Genomic DNA, 26,329 nt, shown 5'->3' with positions numbered 1-26,329 from the left:
ACCGGTAGCGGTACCAAAACATTGGTATCAGGGACAACACTATAAGCCACATAAGAGCACAAAATGACACTGTTGTTTTCCTCGACTGTTTGGAATCAAGCTCCAACTCATAAATTGTATTCCGTGTGGTTGGTTTAGGGAGTAAAATCTGTGTCAACATCCAAACATGGCGCCTAAACTCTCTAAAGCATGGGTTCTTAACCTGGGTTCCATCGAACCCTACGGGTTCGGTGAGTCGGCCTCAGGGGTTCGGCAGAGGTCAAAACTCACCCGACTCATCGTGTAAATACAAACTTCTCCCTATCAGCGTATTATGGATACCCCTAAACAATGTTCCCTCTTATGTTCCATCTGATTTACAGATGTGTAATTAGTTGTGAGTTCATGCACTGTGTTGGTTTTGTTCTTTGAACAAGATGATGTTTATGCATGGTTCATTTTGTGCACCAGTAAAAAAACATATAACTTTGTCTTGAATTTGAAAAAAATAAAATAAAATCACTAAACAAGGGTTCGGTGAATGCACATGTGATGCTGGTGAGGTTCGGTACCTTTAACAAGGTTAAAAACCACTGCTCTAAGGCATAGATAATCAACTTAATTGTTCCGGGGGCCACATTTCCAGAAAGCTGAAGACCAAGGGGTCGGAATTCGCCCTTTACTAGTCGTCTTATTTTGTATGTTCAGGAGAACCAGCGTCCTCTACAATAGACATTTGAGTTTAGTCTATCTATCTTGTTAGACCAACTGCACAGAACCTTCTGCAAAAAAAGCTATTTAAAAATTATCTCTATGACAGCAAGCTGGTGTTTGGGAAAATGTGTTTACAGTGGTTCGACAGGATCACTCTCGTGTTTTAAGGATATTTCCGTCAGGACTTAGACTTAGATTTATTTTGCTTCTTTGATGCACAGGGAATTTGGAACGAGCCAGGCGAGAATGTGAGTACATGATTAATTTATTTATATACTATAATACAAAAAGGGAAAGCAAAGGGCACTCTCAGTGGCAGATAATAACCTAGACTAAACTCCAAACAAAACCGCACAATGGCGTGACTGTATACAAATAAACAAAATATAATATCAAAGGTACAAAACAAACCAAAAACTTGCACGGAGGCATAAATACAAACAAGATCTTACGTGGCTTGGTCAAAACAATCATCAGCGTGGCAAGGCAAGGTAGGTGCGTGGTCATAGTAAGTAGCATGTAGCACAAGCATGTAGCAAGTAGTACAGCATAAGCAAAAGCAAGCAAAGTTCCCAGCCAAGGAACAGAAAACAAATGACTTAAAGGGGAACATTATCACAATTTCAAAAGGGTTAAAAACAATACAAATCAGTTCCCAGAGGCTTGTTGTATTTTTTGAATTTTTTTTCAAAATGTTACCGGTCCCCGAATATCCCTAAAAAAAGCTTTAAAGTGCCTTATTTTTGCTCCCTTGAAGCCACTGTTCATTTTCCTGTGATGTCATACAGTGCTGCCAATACAAACAAACAATGGCGAATACCACAGCAAGATATAGCGACATTAGCTCGGATTCAGACTCGGATTTCAGCGGCTTAAGCGATTCAACAGATTACGCATGTATTGAAACGCATGGTTGGAGTATGAAAGTATTGAAAAAGAAACTGAAGCTATTGAGCAAATAGCTATTGACGCTATTCATAGGCATAGCATGGCCGAATAGCTGCGTTAGCATCGCCGGTAAAATGTGCGGACCAAACGATCAGGACTTTCACATCTTGTGACACTGAAGCAACTTAAATCCGTCGATTGGTAAGTGCTGTTTTCGCAATAAATGTGGGTGCAAGGAAACGTAATATAGTTTCAAATGTACATACAGCTATAGCCTAAATAGCACGTTAGCATCGATTAGCTGGCAGTCACGCCGCGACCAAATATGTCTGATTAGCATATAAGTAAACAACATCAACAAAACTCACCTTTGTGATTTCGTTGACTTCATCGATGCAAATGCATCTGCAGGTTATCCATACATATCCGTGCCATGTCTGTCTCAGCGTCGCCGGTAAAATGTGCAGACACTCCGGCACATTTGATGGTGTCTGGCGGCAGATTTCTTGCCACTTTCGCATCTTCGGGCCAGTGGTGCAACTTGAATCCCTCCCTGTTTGTGTTGTTACACCCTCCGACAACACACAGACGAGGCATGATGTCTCCAAAGTTCCAAAAAATAGTCGAAAAAACGGAAACTAACAGAGCTGAGACCCGGTGTTTGTAATGTGTTTGAGAAAATGAAAATGGCGGCTTTCTTACCTGGGCAACGTTACGTACTGACGTCATCGCTTCAAGAGGGCTAAACAGAAAGGCGTTTAATTCGCCAAAATTCACCCATTGGGAGTTCGGAAATGGGTTAAAAAATATATGGTCTTTTTTCTGCAACATCAAGGTATATATATTAACGCTTACATAGGTCTGGTGATAATGTTCCCCTTTAAATAGTGACTATGATGATGAGAAGGGCAGGGGCGTGACTTGGACACCAGGTGGAAACTGATGAGTAACTATGGAAACCAACAAAACCAGGAAGCGCAAAAACAGAAAACAAGAGTCCAAAAACAAAACATAACATGATCAAACATAAACCCAGATTAACAGGCCTGACAATTTCTGAAAAATGTCTTGTTTCCCAAGTTTTGAACTCAACTCCACGGCCAGTACAGTGTAATTTTTTTGGGTCTGATTCGGCCCCCGAGCCGCCGGTTGAATAGCCGTGCTCTCGAGACACTAACTTTAAATTAAATGTGACATTTTATACATCCAGCATCTCTTTATGTCCATTTTTACTGGCTGTTCCCTGCCTATCTGTGGCCATACCTCCCTGATGGCTTTACTGTTACAGAACAGCATGATTGATACGAGCACTGGGCAGCTGGCAGAAAGGTAAGGAAGCCACCTCCACGCTGGTGTGCAGCCGTGTCTGCTCTCTGCTCTGACGCTATGATGAATTACCACTTTTTTAATAGGCATGGACGTGACAGAGTAAGTGGTAGGGAGAGAAATATGAGGTGAAAACAGCACGAAAAAAAGAGGACAGGGTAAAACTGACTTCTCGAAGAAAAATGAGCAGATCTTTGAGCAGAAGAGATGTTCCCTTTTAGTTTCAACTTCCTGTAAGGCTTAAAGGCCTACTGAAATTAAATTTTCTTATTTAAACGGGGATAGCAGGTCCGTCATACTTGATCATTTCGCGATATTGCCATATTTTTGCTGAAAGGATTTAGTAGAGAACATCCACGAGAAAGTTTGCAACTTTTGGTCGCTAATAAAAAAGCCTTGCCTGTGTACCGGAAGTAGAGCTCCTCACATCCTCACATTGTTTACAATCATGGCCACCAATAGCTAGAGCGATTCGGACCGAGAAAGCGACAATCCCCCCATTAATTTGAGCGAGGATGAAAGAATCGTGGATGAGGATAATGAGAGTGAAGGACTAGAAGAAGAAAAAAAAGACGAGGGCAGTGGGAGCAATTCAGATGTTATTAGACACATTTACTAGGAAAATTCTGGAAAATCCCTTATCTGCGAATTGTGTTACTAGTGTTTTAGTGAGATTATATAGTCATACCTGAAAGTCAGAGGGGTGTGGTTACCGCCAGTGTCTCTGAGGGAAGCCATGGAGGAGCCAAGAAAGTCGCAGCTGCCTCTTTGACAGCTGCAGGAGGAACGACACAAGCTCAATTCATGTTTATGGTAATAGCCGACTTATTACCACAATTTTCTCACCGAAACCTGTCGGTCGACATGTGGTAAAGGACCATGTTCGCTTGACCGCTCTGTTTCATATTAAAGCTTCACAACAAACAAAGAAGCACCGGCTGTGTTTGTGTTGCTACACGAACATATTTCTTCGTTGTAGTCTCCATTATTAATTGAACAAATTGCAAAATATTTACAAAACAGATGTCCAGAATACTGTGTAATTATAGGATAAAAACAGACTACTTTTAGCCGTGATCAGTGTTGGGAGAACATGTCCACTACCACCGGTGACGTCACGCGCACGCGTCATCATACGTGACATTTTCAACAAAATACCTCGAGGGAAATTTAAAATTGCAATTTAGTAAACTAAAAAGGCCGTATTAGCATGTGTTGCAATGTTAATATTTCATTATTGATATATAAACTATCAGACTGCGTGGTCGGTAGTAGCGGGTTTCAGTAGGCCTTTAATGCTTCCAGTGAGTCACGGCGTGGGTAGATGCTTGTAAGACTGGACAAAAAATGTGTAGCTGTCGCAAAATCAAGTTAAACACTGACACAGACAGTTTCTCATTCAGTCAGCTGTAATGTCATAAATGTGGTGGGTCATTATAAAAAATAGCTTTTGCTACTCCTGTGTATTTTTGATAAGTACAACATCACTTGAAGTCTTTTTTCCAATACTTAATGAGGCTCTTATAATGAGTTGAATCGTTTAAAGGTTAGCAAAGCTTAACGACCTTTGTGGCCAATTAAGCACAGAAAGGCCTTGTGCAGAATTTATACAAATCAATTCTAGTGTATCAAGCTCTCCATTGTGTACACTTAGCAGTGATGATTTACTTTCGCCATTTTTGAATAATGTGATCAATGTGAAGGCAGATAAGCTGGCATCAAAAGTAGATGGATTATGTTATTTCCCATAGTAATGGATGCTGGAAAAATAACCAGTTCTACTGTGATAAAAGCTTTATCAACGGAATATGCACTATTTTAAACCTTTACATAAGTTTAAGACCAATATGTTTGAGAACAGTAATGTGTACACTACATGCCCATATTTTTGCAGTTGTCTGTTCTTATTCTATTACCATCAAGCAGCATGTACATAGATACAGTAGTACCTCAATTTACGAACTGAAACGAGACCTATAATGCATTTCATACATTTTGGCTATGAATGGTTATAATGTTGGATACTCGTGTTAAACAATGTCAAAACTTAAAATCATAAAGTTTGTGCATTTTGGCGTGGGCTTCCACACAGTTTAGCATGCCTCTGTTTACGGGGTTTTATAGTCCGGCAATGTCAGACTATAAATTATGCTCTCAGCCAGAGGAGGAAGATCTTATCCTTCTCTACTTGTTACGTACGGCGGGGGAAAGAGAAGACACCACGGCAGAAATCAGTTAAATAGGTTTATTGAACTTGATGAATAGGTGGGATGTGTATGCTACTCTAAGTGTCAGGTGCAAGAGGATGTGTAGAATTAACCATGTGAATGTTACCAGAGTTTGTTGTATGTGCGTGTTGGATCAATCATTCGTCAGACCAAAGGGTTTGGGCGAGAAGTCAGTCCATGGGCAGGCGAGCGGTCAGGGGTAGGAGAGAAGCAACGAGGTCTATGTCCAAGTGGGGGTCGACGATCGAGGGTGGCAGTCCAGAATCCAGTAGGAAGTGGAGGCATACAGCTAGATCACGGGAGGCAGGGGAAGCACTGTGGGAAACACAACGGACATAAGACACGGGAACAGGGAAGGCACAGAGAGCGATCAAGTACGCAGGAGGGAAGCCAAAGACGGGATGCTTACTACGGGAGTAAACTACAGTACGTTCTAGCACTGGATATTTGGGTCCGCTTGTCTTTATGGCGTCTGTCTTAATTTTTCAACCAAATGCGCTGATTGAGGATTGCCTGCAAATGTGCAGGCAATCTGCGATGCGTGCAGAGTGAGCTGGGAAATGTTCCGGCGTGTCTCTAGCGGAGGTGCCAGCAAAGCTTGCTGCAGATGATATGCAGGATTGCGCATGTGCCGTGACTCTACTTCAGGCTATATTTTCAGGCTAATTATTATATGTCTCTTAACACCGATGTGTGACATAAATGCCGCTAAAAGCAACTTTTTTTCATACACTCTGTGAATTGAAGAGTGTTCAAGTGTACCTAATTTTGTGATCGGGTAAATCTATTTAATGTTTATGCAGGGTATTTACGACGGTGTCTGAAAAATAATAGCAAGACGACCATTGCATGCACGGATTGGCCGATAATAAGGAAGTTTTGTGTTATTGTGACAAGTGCTAGCTGCAGCAAAATATATACGTTGTAGTGGATATGATGGTCGCTGTTAGTGTGTTAAAAGCGTCAATAAAATGTAGAAAATGCCTGGACTGCTGCACTAATTTGTCAATGCATTCATTTAACGCTGAAATGAATACTTCTTTTTTTGGTCGGGTTAGGTGGTCAGCAATCTGCGGCTCTGGCCGCATGAGGCTCTTTGGCGCCGCCCTAGTGGCTGCCTGGACCTCTTTCAGAGATGTGTGAAAAAGGAAAAAGATGAAGTAAAAAAAAGTTGTTGTTTTAATATATTTTCTGTATGTGAACAAACATGACACAAACCTTCCTAATTGTTAGAAATGCCACTGTTTGTATTAAACATGCTTCACTGATGGGAGTATTTGGCAAGCACCCTTTTGTCCTACTAGTTTCAGCGAACCTTGAACTCATCGTAGTTTGTTTAGACGTGTTTTATGCCACTCCTTTGTCTCATTGTGTCCACCAAATGTTTTATGGTGTGCGTGAATACAGAAAGCTGAGCTTTGTTGATGTTATTGCCTTGTTGGAGTGCTTATCCGGGATATTTGGTAACTGCATGACAGCAAGTTAATCGATGCTAACATGCTATCTGTGTTAGCCTTGCGATGAAGTGGCAGTCTGTCCAGGGTGTACACCACCTTCCGCCGGATTGTAGCTGAGATAGGCTCCAGCGCCCCCCGCTACCCTGAAGGGAATAAGCGGTAGAAAATGGATGGATAGGATGAATGAATGGAATGTACATATTGTATCATTATGCCTCGTTTGTAGGTATATTTGAGCTCATTTAATTTCCTTTACTTATGTCCTCTGTGTATATGATATATATATTTGCATTTCTCATGACACATTACCAATATGTAATATTGACTACATTTCTCATAGTTGTTTGTATGCCATGTTGTTACAGACCACAGCAAACATTACCCAGCTTGCAAAGATTGTAATAAATCCATTAGAAGAATGGATTTCGTTTCCTTAAACTTCTACACACACACATCTATACCTTTGGCCATTCTAAGCCAGTAATTTCCAGGAGTTATCTCATCCTGTGAGAAGCCTTCATTTTACTAATGATTTCCAATGTTGCAAAAAAGTGTAGAATAAAAATTCAAATACTTCTTTCAACGAAAATATGTGTCAGCCTTTGATAATAGGCTGATATAGCTAATATAGACACTTACATCATGTGTCGCCTGCATTATAACACTTACATAATACTTAATAATGTTTGCGGCTCCAATGTTGGTCCAATATGACTCTTTCAACATTTTGGGTTGCCGACCTGTGGTCTGGTTAATACTGTGCATGTTGCCCCTAGTGCCAATCAAGTTTTGGTACCCACCCTTACACAAAATAACCTCTGGAGTGGGCGTTTGTGTTTTGCCTAATTTTGCTGAAATGTGAAATAGATCAAACACAATGGAGATATGCTGAAGTCCCAGTCAGTTAAAGTTTTTCTTGAAAATTGTGATTGAATTCCAAATCACTCAATCATTGCCTCAGTCCTCGTTAAGTCTAAAAATGCAACCAATTGTTTTGCCAAGAACCAGAAGGATTTATGGATGCTGTTTGATCAATATCACCTTGACTGTGCATCCCATGACTGCATTCCCTACAGAGATTGTTCTCATTGTCCTTTGACACGGGCTCGAAGCGATAGCATGACAGCAGTGGTGAAATTGCACAACTGCGGTAATATGAACTGACCAGAGACTTGGGGATGAGGTCATCAGTACCCAGTGTTGATTCCACCGAGCCTCCAGCCATCAAGAAGATTGAGAAAAGTGTACATCTCCTTGGCTAATGGAACCCTGGGGATACCAGGGTTTAGGGTTCATAAAGTATTTATATTGTGTTCATTAAGTATTGATTAAGCCGTTAGAAAGTGTTTAGACACCCAGACAATCATTATGAAAGATTAGATGTCGGGCTTGAGGAAGAGGAGGATGGAGGATGGCAAATATGGTAAAAAAAAGGAAAGATATAGATGTACCGGTAAAAGGACAAAACAGTAGGCATGCAAGGTGAAAGGGAGCAAGGATACAGGGGGGAGTGAGCTAAGTGTGAGTGTGCTCTTTAATTATTAATCATGTATTCAGATAGCATTTTGGATAGCAGTGCTATACCATTACAGAAGATTAGGCTTTAATCTGACAAGAAGGAATAGTAGGGATAAGTATCACGGGAATCTGGGAGTGTGAAGTTTTCAGAGAAGAAGTTTAGAGTTAAAGGATGAAGGGATGAAGAAGGAACCTGATTCAAAATATAATCAAAAGTCTGGTCCCCTTAACGACAGACTTTTATTTTATGTAAATGTCCATCAGCCCGATAGTTGTTTTAAAAGCTTTTCTCCCTCCTGACTAAGTGCTTCTTGTCTATCTATTTTCTCTTTGTTTTTGTTTGGGTTAATGGTTGTCTCCGATGCTTCATTTCTAAAATAAAGTGTTGCTCTTAGAGATGCCGTAAAAGTTAAATACAATGTGTGTTTTACAGTACAGAAAGACTGCCATAATTAAGATTTCCAACAGGTCAGGGCAACTTTTAAACACACCAGCCCCTAATGGAATCACTTAAACAAACAATAAATACCAGATGGAGGGAATATTTGTATTACTTTCGAGAAATAACTTATATTTGATTTGTATTGTAGTCAAGATCAAGACTTGGGGCGTTGCGCCCAAGCCTAGATGATATGTGATGTTATCGTGACAAGTCATGCATATATCCAAAACTCAGCAAAAACTATAAACATGAACACGTTGTTACCAAAAAATACATTCCCGGTCTCAAAAATTAGTAGGAACATTTCTTTAATGTTTACTAGTGTTGTCAAGTGATCAAATCAAAGTAATCACACCCAATTTTTATTCTCGTTCTAGTTGTAATTGTCCCATGATCTAGAACAGGGGTGTACAAACCTTTTGACTTTGTGAAGTGAAGTGAATTGTATTGATATAGCGCTTTTCTCTAGTGACTCAAAGCGTTTTATATAGTGACCCCCAATATCTAAGTTATATTTAAACCAGTGTGGGTGGCACTGGGAGCAGGTGGGTAAAGTGTCTTGCCCAAGGACACAACGGCAGTGACTAGGATGGCGAAAGCGGGAATCGAACCTGGAACCCTCAAGTTGCTGGCACGGCCGCTCTACCAACCGAGCTATACCAAGACCTTGGGGCCGCATTGGGCTAAAAAAATGTATATACGTGTATACATATATATATATATATATATATATATATATATATATATATATATATATATATATATATAGTCAAGGTTTCTGTGGTTTATCCGTTATACAGTGCTAAACACCAGGGTAGAGTGGAATATACGTGGGGTCATGAAAAAACACAGATGCTACATCATCCCCACAGGTCTGTTTCGCAGGTTTCTATGCTCGTCAGGGGATTTTATTGAAGTGTCTGTGGCTGTTACATGTATACATAGGGTACATCACATTGGGGTGTGGCCATTGTTGCACAATAGTGCCTTGCTTCTGTGCCGGCATGATGAGATCAGTTCATTGCGTTTGATTAAAGTGGACCTGCTGGGGTTGTATGTAATAAAACATTTTTATTTCAGGCATAGGTTACATCGTTTAGCTGCACTGTTGTATGGTGAGTTAGATGCTACAATTTGGCATGTAATGGTGTGATCAATTTTATTGTCTTTAAGAGTCCATATGTATTTACTCCGCTCTGTAGAGTTCTTGAGTAGGGGCATACGAAATAACAGCATCATTTCGTATTTATACATGTAACAGCCAAAGACACTTCGATAAAATCCTCTGACGAGCAGGGAAACCTGGCTTGTAGGGATGATATAGCCTCTGTGTTTTTTCCTGACCTAAAATATATATATATATATATATATATATATATATATATATATATATATGTCTTGATTGCATTATCCAGAGAATAGTGCTCGATACCGTGGTAGAGCACAATATGTATGTGTTTCATGAGGGGTTCCCTCAATCATCAGGAGATGATTGAGGGAACCCCTCATGAAACAGTTCTGTAGATATGAAGTAGTCTTGTGATTTTTCCCACACATACATATATATATATATATATATATATATATATATATATATATATATATATATATATATAATTTAGAGTTATTAGGACACTAGGGAACATATTCTAAGTAACAAAGACTTAATTTAGAGTTATTTTAAAACTAAGGGGACATATTCTAAGTAACAAAGACTTAATTTGGAGTTATTTGAACACTAGGGGAACATATTCTAAGTAACAAAGATTTAAATCAGAGTTATTTGGTTAGGGTTAGGGTCAGGGTTAGGGTTAAAGTTAAAGTAAAGTACCAATGATTGTCACACACACTCTTGGTGTGGCGAAATTATTTTCTGCATTTGACCCATCACCCATGATCACCCCCTGGGAGGTGAGGGGAGCATTGGGCAGCAGCGGTGCCACGCCCGGGAATCATTTTTGGTGATTTATAATAAGTTTTGAAGTTATAATAAGGTCATGCCGAATAAGGCATTACTAAGTACTTAATAATGACTAGTTAAGAGCCAATATGTTACTAATTTGCATGTTAATAAGCAACTAATTAATGGTGAATATGTTCCCCATACCAAAGTGTGACAAATTTTTTTTTTACTGGTGCACAAAATGAACCGAATCAAACAACAAAACCAACACAGTGCATAAACTTACAGCATATTACACACCTGCAAATCATTCAGCGGTTGCCATATCAGTAGTACGCCGATAGTGAGAAGTTTGTATTCATACGATGAGTTGGGTGTGTTTTGACCTCCGCCGAACCCCTGAAGCCGACTCACCGAACCCCTAGGGTTCGATCGAACCCAGGTTAAGAACCACTGACTTAGAGTGCTGTTAGTAAAGACAGCACTTACAGCATTGGTGTGCAGTGATATGATAGTGGCTGTGATTTGTGAGATTATGTTGTGTTTCTTCATTGTAACCCATAGTGCTTTCATGCCAAACTCAGTCAAAAGCCTTCTTAAAGTCGATTAAGTTATGGTGTAACTCCTTCTGATGGCTGATTTATCCCTCCCACAGGATTCTTAAATTATATTTTTCTTAAATTCACATCATTTATTTGCTCTACACTTGGTAACAGTTGTATCTAAAGTACAGTCAAGATGTACCGTATTTTCTGCACTATAAGGCACACCTAAAAACCTCAAATTTTTTCAAAAGCTGAGAGCGCGCCTTATAACCCGGTGCGACTTATATATGGACCAATATTGAGCCACAAGTGGTCTCACAACTACGGTAAGCGGCCACCAACTTAATTTTCCTCCGTAGAAAAAGAAGTGCGCTTCTTCTACGGTAAGCAGCCGCCAACTTCCTTTTCCCTTATAGAAGAAGAAGCGCGGGGTGCGTGCTGGGATATATGACGGCGGGAAGCGTGCCGTTTCTGTGTGTTTATGTAAAGACCCCAAAATGGCTACCATTGGGAGACAAGCTTACGACGCAGAGTTTAAACTCAAGTAGAACACGGGAATAGAGCAGCAGCGAGAGAATTTAACATTAACAGCAGCGACACTGACTCGTTTAATGACGACTTTGATGAGACGGAGCCGGTTGGATGCCGTATTCGTCCAACTGTTTGATTCAAACACTGAAGAAGAAGAATTTGAGGGATTCCTGGATGAGGAATAACTTAATAAAGTGAGCTTTACATGTTTATTTTGTGTGTTGTGTGACATTATCCTTTGAGCAACTTTGAGTTATGGATATATTATTGCTTTGCACTATTTCGAGTGTTACTATATTGTGATTGCACTAGCGTTTGATTTACTGTAACAGTATCAGACTGTATTTTACGTGTTTATTGAATCGGGGAAAATAATAAAACAGCTGTTTATTAATTTTGGGAGTGAACGGAGTTGTCAGAACGCTGGTTTTTAATCTATTGATAAAGTTTGACTGACCTATCTGACTGTTTTGTTGACATTCCCTTTTGCGCAGCTCCATCTAGAGCAGTGGTTCTTAACCTAGTTGGAGGTACCGAACCCCACCAGTTTCATATGCACATTCACTGAACCTTTCTTTAGTGAAAAATAAAATGATTTTGTTTTGTTTTTTTCAAATTCAGGGAAAAAGTCATGTTTTTTTTACTGGTGCACAAAATGAACGTGCATGAACATCACCTCGTTCAAAGAACAAAACCAACACAGTGCATGAACTCACAACAAATTCCACACCTTACTCACATTACCATGAATTGATAAACGTCGACCCCGACTGAAACAAGATGAAAGACTTATTCGGGTGTTACCATTTAGTGGTCAATTGTACGGAATATGTACTGTACTGTGTAAACTGTATTTTTTCATAATATGTATTCTCTTCCTTTGCAATCTGCCAGTAAAAGTTTCAATCGATCAAACTAAAAACCTGCAAATCAGATGGAAAAGTAGAGGGATCATTTGGGGGTATCCATAATATGTCGATAAGGAGAAGTTTTTATTTACACGATAAGTCGGATGTGTCTTTACTTCCGTGGCGGAGGCTCCGCCGAACCCCTAAGGCCGACTCACCGAAACCCTAGGGTTCGATCGAACCCAGGTAAAGAACCACTGATCTAAAGGATGCATAACGTAATCCAAGCCTCTACTGTAGCATCGATTCTATGCGTCTTATAATGCGGTGTGCCTTATAGTGCGGAAAATACGATATTTTGAAAAAAATGTACAAGTGAGCACAACAGTTGATTCATTGAAGGTGCGCCTTATAATCTGGTGTGCCTTATAGTGCAAAAAATACGATATTTTCGAAAAAAATTTACAAGTGAGCACAACAGTTGGAATCTCCTCAGTCAGAGTAGTACTGATGTGTGCATTGACACTAACCATATAACAACCTCACTGCAAAAACTGAAAACTAAATAAGATTAAATATCTCAATTAAGGATGATATTTCCTTATTTTCTGTCTGATAAGATAATTCTTCTCACCAAGCAGATTTTGTATTAGTCTTTTACTTGTTTTAAGTGTTTTGGTCTTTAATTATCTCAGTAAGATACTACAGCTTGTTGCTGAGATTTTATGACTTATGTTGAGGAAAACATGCTTGAAACTAGAATGTCAACTGATGCAAAGCTGTGTCATCAACACTCACAAGTTTAAAACTGTTTTTTTTAAAGTGATCATTTCTTACTTCAAGCATGAAAAAACAAATCATGATGCCTTTTTGTGATTAATTATATGGATAAACTTGATATTTTTGACAGCCCTAAATGTTACCTCTGCTGGGGTTAGTTATTAAATTAGGGGCTGATTTTGAGGAAAACATTCATGAAAATTAGATTAGATTAGATTAGATTAGATAGTACTTTATTTATTCCGTCAGGAGAGTTCCTTCAGGAAAATTTAAATTTTCAGCACAATCCCATTCAAGATCAGACAAACATTACAGGGAGACAGAACAGGATCGCTGACGGGTCGGCCGGCTTCCAGCGCCCCTTACAAAAAAAATGAGATACAGGTAAACAACGGGGGGAATGGGAGAAAAAAATAGAAGATCAAAATGAAATTAAAAAATCGGTTTTAGCCTGGGTCTTGGTGAGGGGGTGCAGACTGAGGCCAAGGGAAAAAAACAACTGACAAAAAAAATGTCAGAAATGCCGTAAAAATAACAGGTGAATAGATTTTGGGGGTGATCCGTGTTACTTTTACTAAGTTACCATAAATTTACGATTGGAGGTTGAACTTTACTTTGTGTGTGTGCTTGCAGCTCCGGCTACACCCACAGAAACTACGTTTAAATCAGATTTAGCTGATTTACAGTTGACTGTTTACACTGCAAGTAAAATGTGATTTTTATCAGACTCCAGTGTAAACGTGCATGTTACCCAAATGTCGCCTTGACGTCACTCGCATGCACAGTTCAATAAAGTGAAGGAAGGAAGTTGACCGGTAGGAAGTCACGACTACTACAAAATAAAATATAAGTCGCTACACCTTAACAATTATGTTTTTTCACATAAAAAAAATTTAAGTAGAATAATGTTAAATGGGTGTATGTAGTGTAACATATTTGGGTTGGTTCTAATCTTTTAATGGCTGTTAAGTAAAGGAGACACAGACATCTATGTGAGATTTATTTTATAACTCACATGTAAGCAAATAAGCCACAGCGTCAATTCCGGTCATTCAACAATCGCCATTTCTTCGGAATCAAAATACATAGTCACATAGTACATATAGTGTATTATTTGCGCACTTTTGACAAGCGAAGTACCGAAAATTTGGTCGTCTTAAATAGACTTTGCTGACCAAAACCAGATGTTTTAATGAAGTATCCACTTCCACTAGTGACTGCATCGTTCCCGATGTACACGAACGGCGAAGCTCGCCCAAAGCTGACGAGAAAGTCACATACGGGTCGTTTTGAGGCCGCATTGAGTTTAGACTGAAGTCACAATTGAAAAGATCAGATTCAGGACTACGCTGCAAAAAGTCAGTGTTCAAAAACAAGGAAAAAAAAAAAAAAAAAATAGGGGTATTTTATTTGAACTAAGCAAAATTATCTGCCAATAGAACAAGAAAATTTGGCTTGTCAAGACTTTCCAAAACAAGTAAAATTAGCTAACCTCAATTAACCCAAAAATACCTTAAAATAAGTATATTCTCACTAATAACAATTGTACTACTATATGAGTACGTTTTTTCTATTGTTTCATTGAAAATAAAACCGAAGAGTCCATTTGGCTGTCATCTGTTTTAATATGAGACACAATTGTGTCAAAGACAGGATTTTTTTTTACATGCTTGAAATAAGAAATTATTACTCAAAAAAAGTAGTTTTGTACTTGTGAGTGTTGACACAGCTTTGCAACATTTGACATTGTGGTTTCAAGCATCTTTCACTCAATATAGGTCATAAAATCTCAGCAACAAGCTGAAATACCTCACTGAGATCATTAAGGACTAAAACCCTTAAAACAAGTAAAACACTCTAACATAAAATCTGCTTAGTGAGAAGAATGATCTTATCAGACAGAAAATAAGCAAATAACACCCTTATTTGAGATATTCAATCTTACTTAGATTTCAGCTTTTCTCCTGATGAGGCCTGAATCTGATGCCAAAAGGAACAATTTGAAGCACATTGTAGCATTTAGATTGGCAAAAAAAAATCTGAACTGTGTCACTTGAGGGCAAAAAAAAACAGATTTGGTGTGCAGTGTAAACAGGGCCAGAGAAACTGGATGACAGACAAGAGGGTTTACTGTGTTTATTCATTCTGTTGTAAAAACAAACACGCCCTGGTGCTAAAACTGATGCAAAGAGTGAACACTCTTGCAGCTTTTTTAGAGGGGGCAGACGAAGAAAAGACATGGCAATTTCAATTATTCTTTGATTATTTACCCCTTCTGTACCCACTGGAATTGGTTTGCCTGTTGGTTAGCAAAATAGCTAAAATAAATTAACATGTTTTTATTAAACTTTCAAGAAATGTCATAAATGGGATGAAGGAAACATACTTCAACATTTTGGGTGATCAAGAATCACTGTTGGATTTCAGGATTGTAACTTTTTTTTTCATATGCTTTCTTGAGCATCAACAGTGCAGTACAACAAAGTGAATAAATAATTCTGCTTTCCACATTATAGAATGAAATAAGAAAACAGTTATTAAGATGTTTTTTTTTAAATGAAATAAAAATGTGTGTTTTTTTCTGATTGCAATTAATTGTTAGTGTAACTAAATTGACATTCAGTACTGTAGAGACAAACATCAAGACAGAATGACGAATATCAATCAATCAACCAATGATTATTTATATAGCCCTAAATCACTAGTGTCTCAAAGGGCTGCACAAACCACAACACAAACCACAACGACATCCTCGGTAGAGCCCACATAAGTTAGAATAGTTAGTTGAATAAGAATAGCTGAAATCCAAGTCAGAGTTGAAGTGGAGTTTTGAAAGTTACGTTTTAAAGATGTTAAAATTGTTTAATAACCTTAACTTCAGCATAACAATTAAAAAGTGATTTGTTCATTGTGTTGCTCAAGGTAATATTATTTAGTATTAACCATGATTTTAATTTTTCAAAGTTCCTGTTGGACAACCCATGTCTGACCTCGGTATTTGGATTAGATGGATTGAATTAGATAGTACTGTATTTATTCCGTCAGGAGAGTTCCTTCAGGAAAATTAAAATGTTCAGCACAATCCCATTCAAGATCAGACAAACATTACAGGGAGACAGAACAGGATGGCTGACAGGTCTGCCGGCTTCCAGCGCCCCTTACAAATAAGGTGAGATACAGGTAAATAAGTGGGGGGGAATGGGAGGAAAAAATAGAAGATTAAAATAAAATTTAAAAAAATCGGTCCAAGCCTGGGCCCTGGAGAGGGGTCCAGACTGAGGCCAAGGAAAAAAACAACAACTCATAGCCAATCCCTCGTACATGTGTGTAAGAGGGAAACATAAACATCAAAGACCTCAAAGAACATTAAAGACATCAAAGTAACGGAGCTGATGCAACCAGCAACTTCTACATACAGCTATGAATAAAAAGTAAAATAAACATATACACTGTGGTGGCCTCTGCGGTGTTCCACGCCATCGTCCGCTGGGATGGGGTGGAGGGAGCATGGCCAGAGACAGGAGCAGACCCAACAAAGCAACCAAGAGAGCCGATTCCACTCTCGGCCGCCAACCAACTCTCGGCCAGTGTCCAGTCCGCATGGATGAGCGAGGATACGTCCAAGAAGACTGAGGTGTCCGACACCTGCTCACCCAGCCAAGACACAGCGAAGCCTCTCCATCCCGGCGCTCAGTGCTAGCTCCGCAGCCCTGTCCCCTCATCCACATCTCCTCCAGTCCCTCCAAACCGATTCAGGTGTGGCAGAGACCCAGCAGCTGGTCTCCATGGCCAAAAGGCTCCCGGGAGCCACACCCAGAAGTCCACAAAAAAGCACCGCAGAAGTCACGAAAGTGCCACCCCTTGTCACACAGTTCCAAAGGGTCCCGGACCAAAATGCAAAAAAATATAATAACTCATGAAAACAATTTAATATTTGTCAAATCCTAGTTATGGTCCTGACTCTTATTGTCCCTTGCATGTTTTGCATGGTTACCATGAAGCAATGTAGTACAAGTCACATATCAGTGGCACCGATGTAGCCATGAAGTTTAATGAGGTTGAAAACGCAGGCTGACTGACTGGCAGGCGGGTTTGAGGCAGAGCAGTTGGCGTGGAGCTGTTGCCAGCTCAAGACAGATGTTGCAGGGAAAGAGAGAGAGCACAAGCGATAGAGAGCGAGAGAAAGAGAGAGAGAATATGGAGAGGGTAAAGAGACAGGCAGGGGAGGGAGAGGTGAGTCATTTACAAGCTGCAGAGAGAGAGGTAATGCTGTTGCACAAAAGTTTACTGTAACTTTTAGCAAAGTCAAGCAGTTCAATCACACATGGGTCCTCCAAAGCACTTAAGTTCTTATCCTGCAGGCAGGCAGCGGAATAGCACAGGCATGCATTATAATCAACATCTAGAGGCCGGGTGCCCAGCGTGATTTCCTTCGAGGTCATCACATCGTATTTACTGAAGAGCAGGAACAATTCTTGATTCTTCAATGCATCTCGATCGGGACGGTTCTGAATCGATGGACAAATGTCCAAATTTATGTATGTATTTATGTATGTTTAATGAAGTGATGCAGACGGTTCTATAATGCAGAACTAGTGCTTACACGCAGGAAGTAGGAGTAGGAGCATTTTGTCGGTTACCATCCGCATTTAGCTTAAAAGAGCATGTGAACTAAGCCTGTATGATTTTGCGATCATTGTCTCCAAAATTGCGATTGCGTTTTATATTTTGTAGTTTTATATTTTATCCAAAAACAGTAGTCGGGAGTAGGGGGGACTGTCTGTACGTGCTTCCTGTGTTCGTGAAGCTGGCACTTCATTCTCCGCCCACAGAGACAAAGCATGTGAATGATTAAATAGAGGGCTCATTGCATTAAGTGAATTTATACTATTAAATAAACGCGCTCAGATGCTGAGAATCATACACTGTCAATCAATCAATCAATCAATGTTTATTTATATAGCCCTAAATCACGAGTGTCTCAAAGGGCTGCACAAGCCACAATGACATCATCGGTTCAGAGCCCGCATAAGGTCATGGAAAAACTCTCAACCCAGTGGTATGTCAATGTGAATGAATATGAGAAACCTTGGACAGGACCGCAGATGTGGGTGACCCCACCCTCCTTTAGGGGAGACCGGATGCAATGAATGTCGAGTGGGTCAAATTTAATATTGTGAAAGTCCAGTCCATAGTGGATCTAACATAATAGTGAAAGTCCAGTCCATAGTGGATCTAACATAATAGTGAGAGTACAGTCCATGGTGGGGCCAGCGGGAGACCATCCCTAACGGAGACGGGTCAACAGCGCACTATATATATATATATATATATATATATATATATATATATATATATATATATATATATATATATATATATATATGTGTATATGTATATATTAGATTAGATAGTGCGTTATTTATATATGTGTATATGTATATATACACATATATGTATATGTATATATATATATGTGTATGTATATATATATATATATGTATATATATATATATATATATATATATGTGTATATGTATATATATATATATGTATGTATATATATGTGTGTATATGTATATAAATATACATATATGTGTGTATATGTATATATATATATATATATATATGTGTATATGTCTATAAATATACATATATGTGTGTATATGTATATATATGTATATATATACGTACAGTATATATATATATATATAGATATATACTGTATGTAGATATATATTTATATATATATATATATATATATATATATATATATACACACACATTCCTCACGCACTAATTGCACCTGTCGCTGATCATGTCACATTATTGATTTGAAAATGTATTCTTAAACAATATGATTTGCCTGAGCGGCTAGGCGACACAGAGAGTAACAAGCGGTGGAAAATGGATAAGAAAGGACAGATTTTTAAAAATAATAATATTTTTTTAAAAATGTTTTAATTTTAAACTTCCCGAGGGCCGGATTTTGGACGCTGGCAGTTCAGAACCGTTTTGGGACCCTTGATAGAGATAGTTGTTATATCAAATATGCAGTAATAATCTATTTATAATTGAAATGTTGCCCCTGAATCCTAATTTTACTCAAAATTGTGATGTCCCTAAAGATTGCCCATCCTAGTATTTAAAGTGGAAAAAATACATTCATTCAGAAGATGAATCATAGTAAGAAAATACTTGCTCAGGCTAAGGTTGTTGTGTTTAGGAACGTAGCGTAGACCCAAGTTATTTTCACTGCGGTCTTGAAATAGCAGGCTTTTGTTATTTCACAGCATACAGACGCGGTTGTATGATGTAAAATGTAACCGAAATGTGCTTGAGCTGTGATATTTTTCATTCAGTGGATGCTGTGGATTACATTTCTTTGAAGCTTTGTGTAACAATCTTGGAGAGCTACTGTATATATTGGTAAAGGTTTGGAACATGCGGTCACTCCATCTACATACTGTAAAATTTAAACATTTTCCACTGCCATTGGAAAGATTAACTAAAAGATAATAGTCAGTGTCATTTTTCCATTCACCCAAAATAACATTTGGGGGGTCAGAGGTCACTGATGTTAGGACTGCTAGCTCGCAATCTCTCTTCTACTTCATCTTAAAGTTGTGTAATGAGCGTATCCAAGGATGCCTTTATGACCCTTGCTCCGTGCATTGGGACACCACAGCCATAAAGTCTAATGAAGTGAGGAGACGATGGGTGACTATTAATACAGTACCAGTATCCATACGAGGTCTGTAAAAGAACAGGTTTGAGCTTGTGTTATTTTACTATGTTCTCCTATATTGATATGTTTCTTCCACATCTCAATGGTATCTGTTTGCAGTGGAACAAGCCCAATGAAACTTTATGCATTTATCTATTTTGCAAGCCCAAACACACACACAAAGACACACACACTGCTCTCCCAAGAAGGATTTTTCAAATGAATAGCTGACAAACAGACAAAAAATTGATTGAAATATACCAGCCCGGTTAAGCAAATGAGAAGGAAGTTCCGTCATTTTCAAGGCGAGCTCGAATGCAACTCATAAACAACCATGAAATCTATCGTCGTGACACCGATGTGCTGTCTTTTTCAATGTTGTGTTTATTCTTCTTTTGAGCAGTTTGCCATTTAGGTAGAAATTCACTGCAGTTTTATGGTGACATATGGAGTCATAAATGTGGGAATAACTCAAAGGACACTGCTTTAATGCTCATTGCTTTTAGTAGAGAGTTAAATGTGGGAGAAAAGGTGTTATGCTTTGCACAGGGGCATTGTTACATTTAAAGTTATCATCCCTGCGGGAGGATTAAAGGAGCGTTTCATTATTCTTTTCTCTTCTCTCCCTAGGCTTAATATTGGGAGTAACCAGTCATTTCTGAATCACATTCTCAGGCACTTTTCTCCATTTTCTCTCATTACAGCAACAGGAACAGGACCCCACCAACCTGTACATCTCCAACCTGCCAGTGTCAATGGATGAGCAAGAGCTGGAGAACATGCTGAAGCCTTTTGGTCATGTTATTTCTACTCGGATACTGAGGGACGCCAACGGACTAAGCAGAGGGGTTGGCTTTGCCAGGTGTGAAAAAAAATGTTGTTGAAAATGTCTTACTCATTTTAAAACAGATAAGTAATCACAAATATAATGTGTAATATTAGATGTGTTGAGGTTTCGCAATCATTTTGTGGTTTATCAGTCCCTCTGGGGTTTTGCAAACTTTTTTGTGATTGTTGTAAAATGCCTGAATTTGTGGTAACAAAGTTGCAATGCTTTGAGGTTCATTTTTTTTCCAATAACATTTAAAGTTAAAGTCCCAACGATAGTCACACGCACACTAAGTGTGGTGAAATTATCTGCATTTGACCCATCCCCATGTCCCCCCCTCCCCTGGGAGGTGAGGGGGGCAGTGAGCAGCAGGAGTGGCCATGTTCGGGAATCATTTTGGTAATTTAACCCCCAATTCCAACCCTTGATGCTGATTGCCAAGCAGGGAGGCAATGGGTCCCATTTTTATAGTCTTTGGTATGACTCGGCCGGGGTTTTGAACTAAAGACTTCCCAGTCTCAGGGCGGACATTCTAACCACCAGGCCACTGAAAATGTTAAAAAATGTAATCAACTTTTACTTTTATAACTTTTTTTATTCATGTTCCAAGTGGTCTATGTAACCTTAAAGGCCTACTGAAACCCACTACTACCCACCACGCAGTCTGATAGTTTGTATATCAATGATGAATTATTAACATTGCAACACATGCCAATACGGCCTTTTTAGTTTACTAAATTGCAATTTTAAATTTCCCGGGATTTTTTTCTTGAAAACGTTGCGTAATGATGACGTGTACGCGTGACGTCACAGGCTGTTATGAATATGAGCGCTGCACACACACACAGCTAAAAGTCGTATGCTTTAACGGCATAATTACACAGTATTTTGGAGATCTGTGTTGCTTAATCTTTTGCAATTTGTTCAATTAATATTGGGGAAGTCAAAGTAGAAAGACGGAGTTGGGAAGCTTTAGCCTTTAGCCACACAAACACACGGTGATTCCTTGTTTAAAATTCACGGAGTTGAAACTTTACTATGGATGACAGCGGACATGGATCCCGACCACTTGTCAACCAGCAGGTTTCGATGACAAAATTGTAGTTAAAAACTCGCCACTTACCGGATATCAGCTGAGCTTGCGCCTCCTGTACAGCTGCCGTCGACTTCCCTTAGACACTGCGTGTCAACACCCGGCAGTGGACGTACACTTCCGACTATCAGGTACTGTTAAACTCACTAAAACACTAGCAACACAATAGAAAGATAAGGGATTTCCCAGAATTATCCTAGTAAATGTGTCTAAAAACATATGAATCCGTCTCAATGCAACGCGATTGCAATCGCTTTTTTTTTTTTTCTAGTCCGTCGGTATCAATATCCTCAAACACGAATCTTTCATCCTCACTCAAATTATTGGGGGAATTGTCTTTTCTCCGTCCGAATTGCTGTTTTTGTTGGAGGCTCCCATTAAAATCAATGTGAATATATGAGGATCCATCAACATGTGACGTCATCTTCTGTGACTTCCGGTAGAGGCAGGGCTTTTCTCCAGTTGCGAACTTTATCGTGGATGTTCTCTACTAAATCCATTCAGCAAAAATATGGCAATATCGCGAAATGATCAAGTATGACACTTAGAATGGACCTGCTATCCCCGTTTAAATAAGAAAATCTCATTTCAGTAGGCTTTTAAAGGTGTCATACTATATTATAATGTGTTTCTACATTTAAAACACTTCCTTTTGGACTACATAACATGTAATGTTGGTGTTTTGGTAAAATTTTGGATGACCGGTGCAATGGATGTCGAGTGGAGCTAGTTAATAGTGTGAGAGTCCAGTCCATAGTGCGGTCAACTGATGCACAGATGAGTGGTCCACCCCGGGTCCTGACTTTAAACAGCTAGCGCTTCATCTGTGGTCACCTAATAACCTCTCCACGCAAGGGAGGGAGGCAGAGCAGAAAAGAGACGGCAGATCAACTGGTCTAAAAGGGGTCTATTTAAAGGCTAGTATATACAAATTAGTTTTTAGATGGGACTTAAATGCTACTACTGAAGTAGCATCTCTAACTATTACTGGTGCGGCATTCCATAGTTCTGGAGCCCGAATAGAAAACACTCTATAGCCCAGACTTTTGGGCTCTGGGAATCACTAATAAGCCAGAGTTCTTTGAACACAGATTTTTTTGCCATGACATATGGTACAATACAGTCAGCAAGCTAGGATGGAGCTATACCGTGTAGTATTTTATACGTAAGTAGTAAAACCTTAAAGTCACACCTTAAGTGCACAGGAAGCCAGTGCAGGTGAGCCAGTATAGGCGTAATATGATCAAACTTTCTTGTTCTTGTCAAAAGTCTAGCAGCCGCATTTTGTACCAACTGTAATCTTTTAATGCTAGACATAGTGAGACCTGAAAATTATACGATACAGTAATCGAGACGAGACGTAACGAACGCATAAATAATGATATAAGTTAGAACTATATGCTACTTTTTTATGAGAAATGGCAACAGCGGAGGATTTCAGCTTGCAAGAGCATGTACAAGTCAGTCTGCCCCACAACAAGAGTATAGCAAAAAAGGTCAAACCTATTGACTACAACTTTAGAATACAACTGAATAAAAATGGCGGACTCTCGCAAAGCTCTTCAAGTAAACCTCTAGCGCAGGCCTGGGCACTTTAACTCAATGGGCCAAATTTGGAGAAAAACATATGTCTGGGGGCTGGTACATCTGATTTTTAGTAACACTAATACAAGACCTCACAATAAGGTCTGATTGAATGCTAAAAGTGTTATGACAGACCGCCTTAAGAAACGGAATGAAATGTTTAAGTGTTTTTACTGAATGAGACACCCAGAATGTACATGAAAATAAAAAGTGTGGGATTTACAATATTAACTGTGAACGGTAAAACACTGAATATTGACAACATATGAACGTCACACCCCCCTCTCGATCGGCATATTTTACAATCAAGCGAAACGCAACAAAAATGCCACTAACATAGCGAAATATGAACATACATGTTGTAATCTGTGACGCGGATATTCACATGTTGTTTATTTTTCCATCTTTGTTTCATTTTCTTTCTGAACCACTTACTTCCTGTTTAGTCCATCACCATGGTACTCATCAGTCCACCTGCTACTCCCGGTCCACACACACCTGTTTGTCTAATCACCCTCCTATTTAAGCCAGCCTCTTTGTTCATTTCTTTCTGGGTTCAAAATTTGCTCTCATGCAACAGGTGACGACTGCTACTTCTCTATGCTTATATTCACGCTAGCCTCTCACGCTAAGCCACTTGTTTATTTCAGTTTACATACTGATGATTTGTTTTATCTTTTTGTGCCTACGTGCCACTTTAGTAGTCTATTTGTACTTCCTAGTTTTCATACTAGTGTTTTTGGTTTGCCTTTTTATTAGCTCCAGTGTTTCTGTTCAGAGCTCCTTTTGTTTTTTGGAATAAATGTTATTATATTTTACCTCTTGCCGTGTACATGTCAACGCATCCACACAGGGACATTTCTGGCATCGCTATGGCCTCCAGTCGTCACAGTATGAACCCAGAAAGAATGAACAAAGAAGGTTGGCTTATATAGGAGGGTGATTAGACAAACAAGTGTTTGTGGACCGGGAGTAGCAGGTGAACTGATGAGTACCATGGTGACGGACTAAACAGGAAGTAAGTGGTTCAGAAAGAGAATGAAACAAAGATAGAAAAATAAACAACATGTGAAGATCCGAGTCACGGATCGCGACAGTAAAGGGTAAAAAAAAAAAAAACGAAAAAACACCTACAATCTAATATATCATTAATCTTTAGAACTTTCATGTAAAAATCTCCTTCTGCGTCTGTCCCTGCTGACACCAGCATTTCAGGCTGGCCGCTCTGGAAATACTCTGTGGAAACGCTCTACACCCACACTCCTTGGTGCCTCATCTGAGCTGCTGTGACTTAGATTACCATAGTAACTAGTATACCATTCAAAAGTGCACATTGCAACCACTGAAATACTCTGTACAGTTCAAGACTTTCGGTAATTTAAAAACATCACTGCATATTATAATGGCAGCTACAATTTCCATTTTAAAGATCTAAAAATAATTATTGGGAATATCTGGCGGGCCAGATTGAAAAGCTTAACGACCCCCAGGCCTTGATTTGCCCAGATCTGCTCTTGCGTGTATAGAGATATCCGCTGACTTAACTATGGAAACACATGAATTAATTAACGTGGACCCCGACTTAAACAAGTTGAAAAACTTATTCGGGTGTTACCATTTAGTGGTCAATTGTACGGAATACTGTGCAATCTACTAATAAAAGTATCAATCAATCAAAAATCAAACATGTCACTAAAGTCTCAAAATCCGGCTTGTTTGGAAAGATGCAAAAGTGTTTAATTATTTTCTCTGCCATGCCATAATGGTTTGATTTCAAAATTTCGGGACGCATGGGGCTCTCAAATACAAAAAAAACCAGGTACCATCAGGTACGAAAAGTTGGTTATGCATAATATCACCCCTTTAACATAAAAAGCACAGGGTTTGAACAAGAAATGTCAAACGAATACTGTGTTGATGTTGTACTTGTTTTATGATGATAATTACAGAAAGAAAAACACCACCAAGGGCGTCTTTATTGTCCACAGACATTCTCAGTGTATGTTTTAGGGTTAATTAGTTTGTCCATGTTAAACAATTATGTTCCAACATATTTACCCCTGCACGTTATGAGAATTTGTGAGCTGCTGAGAGCTATAACGGTCACTTTTGTTGGTAAATGAGAGACAGTGACACATAACACTTCATCATCTCTGTCATGGAAATGCTGCCTCTTTGCTACGTCAGCATTGCAAATGAGAATATGTTCTTATTTGCCCAGCCTCGGATAAATAAATATTAAATACATGTATAAATACATATAAATTACACTGCAAAAACTGAAATTTAAGTATGATTAAATATCTCAAATAAGGGTGATTTTTGCCTATTTTCTGTCCGATAAGATAATTCTTCTCACTAAGCAGATTTTATGTTAGAGTCTTTTATTTGTTTTAAGTGTTTTGGTCCTAAATTATCCCAGTAAGATATTACAGCTTGTTGCTGAGGTGTTATGAGCTATTACTGAGTAAAACATGCTTGAAACTAAAATATCAACTGATGCCAATCTGTGTCTTCAACACTCACAAGTATAAAACTACTTTTTTAAAGTATTAATTTCTTACCTCAAGCGTGGGGAAAAAAATCATGATGCCGAGCGCATATCATTATGTCAAGATAATGGCACTAGCATTTACATGATTTAAGAATATTTTTCAACATATTGAGCAAAAAGGTCTATTTTTTTTCTACCAAGAAAAGTGCACTTGTTATTAGTGAGAATATACTTATTTTAATGTATTTTTGGGTTCATTGAGGTTAGCTAATTTTTACTTGTTTTGGAAAGTCTTGTTCTATTGGCAGATCATTTTCCTTAGTTCAAATAAAATACCCCAAATTTTTGTTTTTGTTTTTTGTTTTTGAACACTGACTTTTAGCAGTGTTGGAACTGAGGTGTGTTGCTAAATCCTCATATTACGTGACCTAAAAGCCTAAGCA

General features: G+C 38.8%; 1 protein-coding gene across 2 annotated transcripts in view; it reads left to right on the top strand.

Moving 5' to 3' along the window:
* The window catches only part of LOC133562234 (RNA-binding motif, single-stranded-interacting protein 3-like), a 489,591-nt gene that overhangs the window by 300,278 nt on the left and 162,984 nt on the right, over positions 1 to 26,329 (top strand). For both annotated transcript variants that reach the window (XM_061916235.1, XM_061916236.1), the window contains exon 5: positions 20,591 to 20,748. In XM_061916235.1, coding sequence (XP_061772219.1) covers positions 20,591 to 20,748 — 158 coding nt within the window. The remainder of the gene's footprint in view (positions 1 to 20,590; positions 20,749 to 26,329) is intronic.

The sequence above is a fragment of the Nerophis ophidion genome, linkage group LG11, assembly GCF_033978795.1.
Source record: "Nerophis ophidion isolate RoL-2023_Sa linkage group LG11, RoL_Noph_v1.0, whole genome shotgun sequence".
NCBI lineage: Eukaryota > Metazoa > Chordata > Actinopteri > Syngnathiformes > Syngnathidae > Nerophis > Nerophis ophidion.
Note: the sequence above shows the minus strand (reverse complement) of the source record. Positions and strands in the feature narration are given on the sequence as shown.